The following is a 14,167-nucleotide window of genomic DNA, read 5'->3' as shown; positions in this document are numbered from 1 at the left end:
CCACGTGCCACTTCGTTCAGCTGACCTCATCATGATTCAGCTGCTAATATGATTGCACTACCAAACGCTCAGAGTCGGGCCAGTGACCCATTTTACGCTGCTTGATTGACTCTGCTATGCGGGTTCTTGACCTGTGTGGTTTGTCGGACCCAGAAGGTAACCACTATACTGTTGCTCATACCTGTGAGATTCTCTCAGCCCCATGAATGCGGTATGAGGACAGAGCCAATAACAAAGTTACATTATCCCATGATGGATAGTTCTCACCTATAGGGCCTATGCCTCTTGGTCCCTGTCTCTTGATGGCAGTCTCCTAGTCAAGGCCTCAGACTGCCAGATAATAGTTACCGCCTTTGTGCATCCACATAACGGGGCTATAATACAGTTATTGCAATAAAGAACACTTTCACCGTAAAAAAAGAAAACTGACGTGATGGGTTTGCCAATGCTTGTTTAACCGTTATTTATTATTAATAATAATAGATAACAAGCACCTACATACAGTTCTGTTATTAAACCATACTTTTCCTTTTACGAGACATGATTTTTTTTTATATATTTCGTGCTGTGAATAGTAAGCAATAAGCATAAACAATTTACCTCGTTACATTTAATAATCGGTCATCTAAAAGCAAAAAGGTGTGCTTTATTAATAAAAGAATGAGTCCTGTTTTTCATTAACAGTGCTGTAAGTTATAACCAAGAAGTAATTCTAGAAAACTCTTTAGTAGTGCATTTTTAAATACCATTTTCAAATATTAGACAAAAATGTAATTGTTTTGCGATACCTTTCCTGTCATACCTACCTGTTATAGCTGCCTACGATACCTAGCTACCATACTTAATCTACATTACCTAACATACCATAACTAACATCCAGTACCCAAAGGATTATACCCACCAAATAAACCTACCTGCCATGCCCACTATAATGTATCTACGATAACTTACCTAACCTACCTACCTACTATACTTGACCCACTATACATATCAAACCGAACCTACCTAATTGTCAAACCAAGGGCCAGATCCATGTCCACCATATTGCAAGTGCATTATATATATGAATGAAGTGCATTATATCCTGTGGAACTTGTATTAAGGTGGATGGGATATCCATCATGTTTGTGATAGTAACCCATCCTCCAAACTCTAAATCAGGCCCCTAATCTATCTCCTCCCCTGCTGTGCGTATATATTATGTCTGCCCTGTGGTGTTGTGAAAAGGGGGCAAGGTATGCCTGTGGGCCCACTATTAACAGCTTAAAGTACAGCAATCTGCTATAGAAAGCACGTTTGTATAGCTCGAGAGGCCTCTAGTATAAGCCAAAGGTAGTGCAGTCTAAATGGGAAAGTGCTGCTTGCAGTTTTGAAGGCTTGAAAATGTGAGTGCCATTGCATCTTTAGCTATATGAAAATTTGTTAGGTTTGCCAATGCTTGTTCTTCGTCCCCTACCGTGGACCAGCATCACCAGCGAACAGAAATGCGAGAAGAAATGCTGCTAGACCTTTTAAGATTGAACCGTTCGTTAGGTAGCTTGTGAGACAGAATGGTTCACAAACCACAACATATAGCAATCTTTCTGGATTGTTATGGTTCAAGCAGAACACCAAAAGGAGAAGAAATCAGCCTGATATCTGTATCCTTGAAAGACGTCCTGCTTAATTATGGACATTCTAGAAACCTCTATGGCAAGGGAACAAGAAGTCAGGGCAAATAGCAGCAGTCCTTCCTGGAAGACAGTGGACACAGGAAGTGAAGAGCAGCAACCTCCAGGACGCTAAGTAGAGCGTTGGAGTATTCGATTCCAAAGGCGTTGGATTACAGGCACGCACTTTATTTTGTTTACAGACGACCGACGGCGACGGCGCTTTGATAATGTCAGGTGCTTGTATGGCAGAATGCTGTGGCATCTCACTATGGCAAGGTTGTGGGAGTATGGATGGGAACATATAGGGTTAATTAGTGGCGCCACCTTGCTAGGGAACAATCTTTTTATTGCATCCTCCCTTTGTTGTCTTGCCATTTACCATTACAGGTGGGTGGAGCTGCTAACCCTGTGTGTTTAGAGATTGAATTTCTCACCTCTGCCAAGTCTGAAATTCACCTTGCTTCTCTGCCAGTTGCGCAGCCGATGTGGGACTCAATCGACTTATTTAAAACGCCTTTGTGTTAATGAGGACATTGAATGCAACCCATCTCTGCTAATGGGGAATTACAATTTTGAAAACGGCATTTATCGTTAAAGAAGTTTGCCGCGCTTTTTTGTGTGTTTTAAATTGAACATGATAGTGCGATCATTATGTCAAAGTTAAAAGTTTTGACTTTAACCTGATCTTGTTTTGTTTTCTGTTAAAAGATTTGGTGTGCACGAGGAATGTACCAGTAATGATGGAAAATTTTGAAGAAGAGAATTTTGCGGTATCAGTGTAAGTGAAAACATTTCTGTATTGTAGACTTTGCTGTTGGATTGGCAGAATCATATTTGTCCAAAATAAATTATTGACTGTGATGTACTGTTTTTTGCCTCCTGCGAACAGCCTGTCTCTTAAGTAAATGTCTTCTTGCATAGCAAATAATATTAAGTATTTGCAGTAGCTCTCCGAGTAAACTGTTTCAGCTATTGGGACATATGTTTAGTAAGGACACCATATTTTATTCCCCCCCCCCCCCCCCCCAATCAGTGACTGACAATTCATAGAAATTCGTTAATTTCATCACATAACCAATGAACAGTAGAGTTGTTTATTTGGCAGAAGAAAGCAGGTCCGTGTTATAAGTAAGCCATATTACATTGCTTCTGTATTTTGGGGGAAATTGGAGATCGAAGCTCTGTTTAAAAGCAGTCTTTAATTCAAAAACAGGGATTTTGTATTTTCTTTCGAAACTGTATTGGTGGAGATGCAGCCGATCAGGTTTGAAAAGAGCCACTTCATGTGAGCTCTGGAGAGCGTTAGTCTTGGCCTCTGTTTTCCCAAATAAGGTATTCCTATCAGACCCCCCCAGGATATAGCGGCATGGATTAGCAAATTTAGCGGCACAAATATGGAAATTTAGCGGCACAAATATGGAAATTTAGCGGCAATTTTGCGGCATTTTAGTTTGCAGTTTCTCCTACAACAAACATAGATATCTTCGTTTTTTAAAGTATTTAACAAGCTACAGCTATGTGTATTTGGTTTATTTACAATGTAGACACTTTGTTTGGCTTAAAGGCTACATATATGTGTTTAAAAACAAAGTTATGCCCCTGAGGCCCCGCCGCGTGCCCCGTGTGCGGCGGGCCCAAAAAGAATGCCACCTGGGCCCGCCGCACACCGGGCATGTTGCAGGCCCAACATTTGTTTAAAAAAAAATATATGCTCCTCAGGGCCCGCCGCATGCCCCGTGTGCGGCGGGCCCAAAAAGAATGCCCCCCCGGGCCCGCCGCACACCGGGCACGCGACGGGTCCACAACCATTTTAAGAAAAAAAATGCCAATAGGGGCCTGCCGCGCGCCCAGTGTGCCGCGGGCCCCAAAACATTATGCCTCTGGGCCCACCACACACTGGGCCCGTGGCGGGCCCACAACCCGTAAAAAAAAATGCCAGGAGGGGCCCGCCGCGTGCCCAGTGTGCGGCGGGCCCCAAAAACATTATGCCTCTGGGGCCCGCCGCACACTGGGCATGCGGCGGGCCCCTCCTGGCATTTATTTTTTTTAAATGGTTGTGGGCCCGCCGCGTGCCAGTGTGCGGCGGGCCCCAGAGGCATAATGTTTTTGGGGCCCACAACCATTAAAAAAAAAAAAAAATGCCAGGAAGGGCGTGACCAGTGCGCGGCGGGCCCCAAAAACATTATGCCCTCTGGGCCAACTGCTCGCTGAACAGGCGGCAGGCCCCCCACAACACAGCATCCTTACCTGGGCTGAGGTGAGGTGAGCAGCAGCTGCAGTCCTTATGACGGGAACAGCACAGCAGGGCCAGCAGGGCAGGTGAGGAATGTAAATATACACCCCCTCGCCTGCTCTGTTGTGAGGACCCTCCTTCTATTGGTTGGACCCGTGGCGAGAGCCCCCCCGCCAATAGAAGGGGGTCTGGAGATATCGGGGGGGGGGTCAAGGCAATCTCGGGGGAGAGTGAGATATCGCAAATTGGATTTGAAGGGCACTTTTGTAAAAATCGCGCATTTTTTTTTACAAAAGTGCCGATTTCGCGGGCACTTTAGTAAAAATCGCGGTATTTTTGCAAAAGTGCCGATTTCGCGGATTGCCGCGAAATCGCGATATCCTGGAGGGTCTGCCTATACCACAATATGTAAATGGCTGGGCATGCAGAGTCCGTTAAGCATAATTAAGTCAAAAAGGAGCTCGAGAGGGAAGACGTGCCAGAACACCCTCCAATCAAATACAATATAAACAAGAAAGAACTGGCACCCTGTAGCATAACTTTTATAATCTTGAATGGGAGGAAGCAAGAATGCTTTATCAATAGCCTCGTGAAGTGTCCAGTGCAAGAAAGAACAAACACACAACAAAAAAGTGTGAATGATGAAAATAAGAACACAAAAGATGTGCAACAAAGACAAAGAAGGGGTTAGACTCACAAATATACTTTTATTCTTGTTAGGAGTCTATCCCGCTGGTTAAAAACACAGCATGTTGAATACCTTGATAATGACGGCCAACATGTTTCATTGCCACTTCGTTTCTGGCAATTTCATCAGGGCAGAAGAGGTCAAAGATCACCTCCCTGGACACAAGAGGTCAAAGATCTTTTGTGTTTTTGTTTTCATCATTCACACTTTTTTGTTGTGTGTTTGTTCTTTCTTGCACTGGACACTTCACGTTTTTTCTAAGAGAAAGCTATCAATGATGAAATAGACGTGGGCAAGCTGGTGAGAACCAACCAGTAGCTCCTCTGGTGGTGCGCACGTGAGATACTTTCTCTTCCTTTACACATTTTTCACCATTCTTTCGTTATTGAGGGTATGTGTAGAGTGAGCGAAGATATTTAATTAACCTGTGGACTGACTGTACACTTTCTTATTTCCACCTTTTCTGTCATCTTGTAAAAAAAATGTACATTTTTGTAGCACATTGGATGGGGTTATACCACATTATCTAACGGGTATTGGAGGCTATTGATAAAGCATTCTTGCTTCCTCCCATTCAAGATTATAAAAGTTATGCTACAGGGTGCCAGTTCTTTCTTGTTTATATCCGTTAAGCATAAAACAGAGAAACAGGGCTCTCCATTTCAGGGACAGTGGCTTCAAAGAATTTCCTTAAGCAGCACTTTTGCCCCAAGGATTTGGGGCAAAAGTGCAGGTTAACAAAGAGGGAAGCATCGCACTCCTTTGTTCATCGTCTTGTCAGAGTGTATACTAAACTTCTCCCAAATAAAGAGACTAGGAGTTGGCAGGGCAAATCGGAGTCTAGGCTCCGTGGTAGAAATCAAGAAAAAATGTCAGGCAGCATATCATGAAGAAATTCGTCCTTCAGTTTATTGGAAGCCAACCACTATATATTCGGAGGACAGCGAGTGATCCACTGAAAAAAGTCTGATTTATAGCAGTCCCAAAAAAATACCCTCAATGAAGATCCTTCAAAAGAAATCAAGTAGATTTGAAGGCAGGCAAATGAGATTGAAAAAAGAATGGAGATTCTTGAGTCAAATTTCTGCTTTGAATCAAAAACCGAGCATCCTGAAGGGGACTACAAAAGGAGTCCAACAGTTCGTTTTTGAATATGGCAAGCACCCAGAAATGTATGACGATTGACACAATTTAACTATAAACATAAATGTACCACTTGCAGACCCTCAAATGCATATCCAGAATACATGTCTTCGGGATGCCATTGGAAATAGAAATGGAAGGCCTGAAGGTGGTTATGGAAGATTTCCCCATGATGCAGATTAACTCAGAAGCCGAAGGAGACCCTATGCTTGAAAATTCAAACTGACCGCCTCTCGGTCATTGGAGTGTCTGGGAATGCTTTGCTCTGGATCAGGTCCTTTTTGGAGGGTAGGTTGCAGCAGGTTTGGCTCCCTCCGTGCGCTTCGGTTCCCCTGACAGTCACCACGGGGGTACCACAGGGGTCGTCACTTAGCCCTCTGCTTTTTAATATCTATGTGACTCCACTGGTTTTTCTGGCGGAGTCCTTGGGGGCTAAAGTGATGGCCTACGCGGACGATACCCAACTGCTGTTTCCCTGGAACAAAGCAGACGACTCGGTGGTCAAACCTCATCAGTGTCTGTCCTCGGTATTTCAGTGGCTGGCCAATGCACAGCTGAAATGCAATGAGGCTAAGTCGGAAGTTTTGCTGTTCGGCTCTTTTTCCTCTGAGTTTAGAACAAGACTTTGGCCCTCGGGCTTTCCATGTCCCCCAGCGATCAATGGAGCCGTCTGGCTGGCACATGCTTTGGGCTTTTGCGGAGTCTTAGGAAGTTTCTCCCCTTGCTCCCAGACAGGGCTAGAGAAACGGTGGTGCGTGCTTTGCTTCTCTCCCGTTTAGATTATGCTAATGCCCTCCTGGTAGGGAGCCCTGGCTACCTTGTAAGGAAATTGCAGGTGGTCCAGAATTCGGCAGCTAGACTTCTGGACGGCCTGTCTTCCCGGCAAAGTGCCCTGGAACAACTGCGGGCACTTCATTGGCTCCCCGTCCAGTCACGTCTTAAATTTAAAATGTTGTCAATTGTACAACAGGCCCTTTATGGTCTGGGCCCCAAGTATCTGCAGGTCAGATTCTCCTTTTATATTCCTAGGAGACAGTTGAGGTCATCCTCACTGCTGCTCATGCAGACCTCTAAATTTGAGCTTGTTCGCTTGGGGGGCAATTCATTCGCCCGAAGAGCCTGCCTTGCTTGGAACACCCTTCCCCTGTCTTTGAGGGCCATTCGTGATCCTCACCTGTTTAGGAAATCCCTGAAGATCCTGCTGTTTTGATGAATTTTGTTGGATGGCTGCCTTTTCTGTTACTAGCGCCGGGACACTCTCGAGTATCTGCGCGCTCAATAAATTAAAATAACATAACATAACCGTGCAACTCACATTGTAGGTTGATACCCTGAGAGAGAGGATCTTGAATCAGGCTGCTGTAAAGAAAGAAATCACATACAAAGGTTGTCACATACTGCTATTTCTTGACCTAAGGTTTGAATCTATAAGGAGGGCGAGGTGAATTGGGGCGGGGGTGGGGGGGGTGGATGGTCTAGGCCTGGGAACCCATGAAATCGGTGGTCCAACTGTAAGAAAAGTGGCTTATATTTTCTTAGTTTGTAGAGGACAAACAATTTGAGTCTAATGTTGTATTGATGCAATCTGTCAGATGTAACATACAAGCTATGAGTATGCACATCTTGACTTTCCAGTTGTTTGTAACTTACACTATATTTTACTTCTTGATATGTTCACGTAAACCAGCATTTTAGTGTTGGTTGGCAACACCTCCTCCCAACTCTCTGTTCTGACACTTTCTGGAAAGGTTTTTCAACTTTTGACATTTAGAGATTTCACAGTTTTATTCATTTTTGTTACTGAGTACCTCGTCCTCACTCCCACTGACCTTTCTGTCCATTTTCAACTTAACTGCTTTGCTTCATTATTTCTGATTGAGGTCATTGTATTTGTGGTGACATTTGAAGCCAAAAACTTGCAGCACTTGTGTCTGGCGTACTGCTGGGGTGGGACTACATCCCCCAGCGGCCTAAGCCCACAGCCAAGAGGAGGGGGCAGAGAATCTAGCACTCTTAAGCACTTTCAGTGTCCTGCAGCGCAGGACTCTCTTGGGCGAAGACTGGGCCAACAGCAGGTGATCCGTCTTCGCCCGTCATTGTCCGATGGAGGCTGGGCTGGTCCACTCCCTTTTCATCACGCTACAGCAGGGGTGTGGAATTTAATAAAATATCTACTTGTCCATGGGGCAGTTTGCTTCATAAATCTTCTTGTCCTGTAACAAAATGCACTTGTCCCTTTGTGCAGTAGTGCAGCGACAAATGTCCCTTTGGTGCCATGTAGTGCGGCGACAAATTGTGGCAGCAAACTCATTGTGTAGGAGCTCTGATATAGCCTCTCTGTTTATGCCAGAGCTCATACCATAATAGTGTTTGAATACTTACAATCCGCTTATGTTGCCATGTTTCCACAGATCTCAATACTGGGGCAGAAGGTAAGGGTAAGCAATAGTTCCAGGGTTAGAATGCCCTTTTGAGTCTGTGCAAACCTACTAACTTGCATGTTTTAAGGGTTTTCAACAACACCTCTAATCTTTTCCCATACTGAGAAATTTAGGAAATTTACTCCTGACAATGTCAGACGTAAACCTTCTTCCAGAGTTGGGGAAAAAAGTGGTTGGAGGGACCGTGAACTTGCAAACACAGATTTTTGCATGAGCTAATCTACACATGCATATTTCCTCATGTTAAAATGCAGTTCACAAATATTGTCTAGGAGTACTATGTCTTGTCCTACTTCTGTAAATTCTTGGGAATTCACGAAAGCCTTATAGCTGCACTTAATGCAAGGACATATACCATGGGTGCACTTTTGAGACTTTCTTTAATAATTGGGCCCCTAATTTGGTCTGGCGTTGACCATGGCCTTTTGTGTTTATTAAAATTCTGACCCTCTCTCGGTATCTGCTGGTTTCACTGTGAGTGACAGCATTCTGCTCTTTCACAAGGAGCATATCAGCACACAAAGGAGTTTTGTTCACTGATAGAAACTACTGTGGCAGTTTGTGCTTTTTGAGACCAAAATCATTTTTTCCTTTTGTCAATGTTTGTTATAATTGTGAGGGCCTGGCAGCTCCCACACCAATAAGGTTTTACAAAAACCATGCCAAAACAAGTCGTATATTGACAACTAAAAAGCTGACCACCCATTTAGGACCTACTGGCTTTGACAATGCTTGTTTATTTTTGTTTCCCATCATCTTATTGAAACGGGTTACACTGATTTTCCATTATGAATATTTTTGGGAAATCCTAGCATGCATCAACACATGTTACTAAATGATGCTGCCAAGAAATGGTACCTGAAATTTGCAGTAGTTTAGCGAAATGTATTTTTTCCTGCTTTCATTTTTTTAATCAACTTTTCAATCTTTTTCGGAAAATGTATTCAGATGGCTCGGAGAAAAGGAGGTAATGCATTCCAATTTTTGGTTGCCAAATAGCTGAACGAGCACGCACCCTTTCTTGTTTTTCTTTGGATTTTAAGGACTTTACCCAGATGTGCTCAGCTTGACCTGAGGTGGCGAATTGGATTATGGGGGACAAGTAAATCATGGAGATAACTAGGACCTTTGCCCTGCAGACTCCGATGACAAAAGCACAGAGCTTTAAAAATAATTGTGTTAATAGGCAGCCAGTGCAGGGAGTCAAGGGCTTTCACGGAGGAAGCTATTCTAGGTAAGTTAAGAACTAAGCGAGCTTCCGCATTCTAAATGTGTTGCAGCCTATGGAGACATTTTTTTCTTCCTCCAAGATAGAGGACATTTCCATAGTCCAACTGGGATGTTACAATAGCATAAACCAGGGTTTTCCTGGCTGAAGTCGGGAGGATATCCAGGGTTTTTCTCAGCATTTTGAGGATTCCAAAACATTTCCCTGTGACCTTCCTAGTGTGGGCCTCAAAGGAGAGTGTAGGGTCCAGCCAGGATCCTAGAATTTTGACTCCCTCCTTAGGGATTAGGTGTAGGACCCAGAGTCTGGGGCCACCACACTGAGGACCAGATGGATGGGGACTTCCCTACGACCAGGATCTCAGTTTTGCTTCCTTTCAGTTTGAGACAATTACTTAACATCCCGGAAGCAAGGTCACTCAGACAGGAAGAAAACTGGTTGGCTGCTTTTTCTGAGTTATGAGACAGGGTGACAAGCTGCATGCCATCTGCATAAGATACAATGGTTACATTGTGTCTTTCCACAATCTCCGCCAGGGGTCCGATGTAAAGATGAAAGAGCTGGGCTCAAAATTGAGATTTGTTGGACCCCTTGTGAGAGTGCAATGCTCTTGGAAATGTGTGGATGCTGTGTAACTTGGAAGCTGCGATCCTGGAGGAAGGAAATCATCCACCTTGGAGCAACTCCCTCCAGCCCACCTGAACTAAGTTGCTGCAAGAGCAGTTTGTGGGATACCGTGTCGAAGGCTGCGCTGAGGTCCAATAGGACCAAAGCTACAGTCTGACCTTCATCCGCACACCTGCATATTGTCTCTGTGGCGAGGAGTAGTGCTGACTCCGTAGAGTACATAGCTCTGAAGCCTGATAGTGTGGGAAGAAGTAGGTTGTCCCGATTGATATGCCCAACCAATTGCGTATTCACCACCTTCTCTGCAAATATTTGCATCAAATCAGAGAGCATTCTGGGAGCATTATACATAACCTCATAATGCGAAACTTTGAAAACATGTGTGTGCACATTTTTATACTGGAACCACTGTCTGTAGTGCAGTCAGAGCGTACAACATTTACTTAGAGCGCTCACCCTAATAATAAAGGCTTTCAATTAATGAGCCATAAATACAAGTTTGAACAGCATTAACATGTGGACAAAAATATTACCTTAACTGCAGACAGTGCCCATTCCTGTACCATAATGTGGTACTGCAAACTGGCAGCCAAAGGGTTTGTGCTGCAGGGGGGTTGGGCCTACTTGTCCCGAGGATAAAATACCCATGAAAACTTGTTGCCCTTGACCCCAAACATTACGTCATGGGCGTCGGGCTATAGGAATTCCCACATCCCTGCTACAGGTACTGTTGGTTATATCTTCATCATCTCCTTTTTGAAATGGGGAAGCATAGGCCCTCGTACATTCCCCATAAAGTGGTTCCTGGTACTTACCCGGATGGGTTTTTGCAAAGGGCAGTGGGAGTCATTGACAAAGAGATTTTGCTAGCCAAACATCGCTTGTCGCACTCTTCCCCCTCTTTTATATACCAAAGTGCCCCACTAGCCTCATTGTTTGCTCAAATATTTGATGTAAGAACTACAGCCGACATTCCAGCTGCAGGGCTAGGCGCCAAAGATGCACCTGCTAGTTAGTGCTCCTACTGTAGAGCCTGGGGAGGTACAACTCAAACTCAAACCTAGTGGCGCTAAAACCAGGGACCAAGGGAGTAAAAGGAAGAGAGACAAAGTAGGTACTAAGTCAAAGAGGCCACGTCCCTCTACTCTTTCCCCTTGGAAGGATTATGTGGTAGTAAAGAAAGACAATTTCACAGATAAAACGAAAGACCTATGCAATAAAATTAAGGAATCCTTGTTGGGCAAGTTTGAACCATTTTATCAATTCACTTTCTGTTGCTCAGCAGCTGGTTGCAGTGCCACTTATTTCTTGTTCATGGGTCACAACTCCTAGTACCCTGCCTATTCCTTCAGCTTCCATCATCGTAGCACCAGTTGGAATTCATCTCCTAACCAATGTGCCAGTAGCTCAATCCAGGGTGGCCAGGAGGAAGCAAGCAGGAGTAGGAACAGCATGATTGAGTGGGTTAAGGGAAATCGAAAGAGCAAGAAATGTAGGTGAAACTAACCAAGCCTTCGAAACTATGGAAATCACCTTTCCTCAGCTTCCCCAGGAAGGTAATCCGTATGTCATAGTTCTAAAGGATGTTCCGACTTTAACTTATACACGGACGACCTGCTTATTTACCTCAAAGATGTTAGGTCATCTTATGCTTCAATTGAGCGAATATTACTTGAATTTGCTAACGTTTCAAGACTCATGCCTGTACCCTTTCTCGGAGACCACTTTGAACCCACGACTGTCCCTCAATAACAAGCCAATCCATTGGCAGATGTCGGCATTCCGATACTTCGGGATACTCCTCTACAGACAGCTTACAGACCTTCTTGAAGGTAATCTTATGCAAGCTATTACTGCGATACGGGCGCAGATGTCTTTCTGGGGCACTCTTCCTCTGACGGTCATGGGGAGGATAGCGCTACTCAAGATTGTGGTACTCCCGCGACTGCTGTACCACGTCGTAAATGTGCCCTTATGCCTCAAACCAGCGCTGTTCAAAAGCTTAGAGCTGGATGTCCGAAAATTCATTTGGGGCGGGTCGCGCAGCAGGGTGGTGGTAATCAAAATGTACCCTTTGGCAACCAGCGGGGGTCTCTCACTACCCAATATAGAGCAGTACTATCTTGCAGTGCAGCTCCAATGGGTGGCGAGATGGCTTGACGTGCGCCATCTGGAGGATTCACCGACTTGTGCCCCGGGACTCACCCACCCGCAGGTAGTGGCGCTGTTCCACCCTAACAGAAAGGGCAGACCGGCTTCCCAACTACTAGTGAAGGTGGCCAACTACTGCTACCGCCGCAGTCTGCAAGGTACGCGCCATGTGACACCGTATGCGCCGTCTCTCCCCATCCATGGCACACCCAGAGGACTCTGAGCAGTCACCAGTGCGGAACGTCCCCAATGGGAGGAGGCGGATAGCCCAACATAAGGGGACTTATATTGCGACGGGCAGCTCCTGCCGTTCAGGACCCTTGCGGAAGACATAGGTCTCCCCGGGGTCAGTTCTTATTACACGCGGCAGTGGGGCACATTCTACAAGAAGCATGGGGCGAGGTTGCACAGGAGCCGGCCACGCATCTGACTGTGCAATGTCTGCATGAGCTGGGCGCGGGCTGCCATTTAGTCAGATGGTTTGCGGAATGATTAAGGATACACACAGCGCCGTGGCTGGAATCCCTTTGAGCCCGCTGGGACGCGAATTTGCAGCGCCCCAGCACCAAACGCGAATGGGAGGATATCCTCAGGAGCCACACCCGTATCCCCCGCAACACCAGGTTCTGGCTCATACAGTACTATATAGTCCACAGAGCATACTTAACCCCAGCCAAAATAAATAAATACTTCAATCGTACCAACGCCACCTGCCCTCTCTGTTTTTTACATGTACTATGATCCTGCACATCCATACAATCATATCGGGGAGCAGTCACCAGAAATTTAGCACAGCGCACAGAGCGCACACTTACCTGGCCATGGGAGGTGTGTATCTTGGGGTTGTACAGGAGGTCTAGTAAGCATAAAATAATATCCCGCTACATTGACTTAGGGCTAATAGTAGCCAAGCGCCTACTCACGAGGCAGTAGAAATCCCCGGAGCTCCCCCCCCCCCCCCCCCCCCCCCCTCCCCAGCGAAATCCTGGTACCAGTCGCTACTTTGCTGGGCACGGGCGGAGAGCATAGCGTTGCGTCAAGAGGACACAATAGGCATTAGGAAACAGCCAATGGCGGCGGACTAGGACGCAATCCTGATGGACTTTCGCGCCATAGGGCCGAATCCCCCCAGGACTCAGGCAACACCTCCGAGTAAACGGCTGGCTAGCACCTGGTGTCCCGGTTGATGAACGCATGGTGAGCTAGTGCATAAGACATAAGCTCATCACTACACGCTGCGTGACAGAGCTTTGTGCCCCCCAGCTCACCCAGGTCAAACAACACAACGCACGACAACTACTTATCAGGTAGTGCGAATCTTGGCAGAGGCATACATCTAAAGAACAGCACAGCTATCAACAATGCACATGTGAGTAGATCAGCAAGCAGACAATCAGATAAGCGTAGTTCAGAACGTGGCGCCGCCATCAATACCTTAAGTTCTTTTTATGAAAGGACAGAAATGTGTTATCTACCCTGTTACATCAATGTTATGTTGCAAACTGTTTTAAAACATTGTTTTTCATGGAAGCATACTGTTATATACGACCACTCTGACTAATTATTGATGTAAAAAAAAAAAGGCAAAGAAAACCTTCCATTGTTATGTAACTACTGAACTGATGGGTACCATAAAATGGAGAAACAATAAAACGATTTAAACAAAAAAAGGATGTTCCGACTTTATCAGCATCTGTGAAAGATTACACTGCCCTCAAGAATGAGACAACCGACTGGCTCAGGAATAATTCTGGGTGGCCCCTGGATTGCCTCTCATAAAATGGAAGCAAATGGAGATTGTGTGATTATTGACTTTAGAACCTCAAACATGGTAAGAGCACTCCTTAATCACCTTGGTAATCTGATTCAACCTCCAGGATCCATACAGGTGTTGCCCCTGAAATACTTTTTTAAGCCTTCTGTCCTCCCAAATAATAATGTTACAGCAAGTGCTACCTCCCCTATAACCAATAGGTCAACCTATAATGTGGAAGTCCAAAACTC

At 45.3% G+C, this 14,167-nt stretch overlaps 1 protein-coding gene across 2 annotated transcripts in view; it reads left to right on the top strand.

Annotated features, from left to right (window-relative positions):
* Nucleotides 1-14,167, top strand: part of ARL2BP (ARF like GTPase 2 binding protein) — a 411,377-nt gene that overhangs the window by 117,512 nt on the left and 279,698 nt on the right. For both annotated transcript variants that reach the window (XM_085638000.1, XM_085637999.1), the window contains exon 2: nt 2,361-2,430. In XM_085638000.1, the coding sequence (XP_085494126.1) occupies nt 2,390-2,430 (41 nt within the window). In that variant the 5' untranslated portion in view covers nt 2,361-2,389. The remainder of the gene's footprint in view (nt 1-2,360; nt 2,431-14,167) is intronic.

This window comes from Triturus cristatus, chromosome 12 (assembly GCF_964204655.1).
Source record: "Triturus cristatus chromosome 12, aTriCri1.1, whole genome shotgun sequence".
Lineage (NCBI taxonomy): Eukaryota > Metazoa > Chordata > Amphibia > Caudata > Salamandridae > Triturus > Triturus cristatus.
The sequence above is the reverse complement of the archived record's forward strand: the minus strand, read 5'-3'. Positions and strand labels throughout refer to the sequence as shown.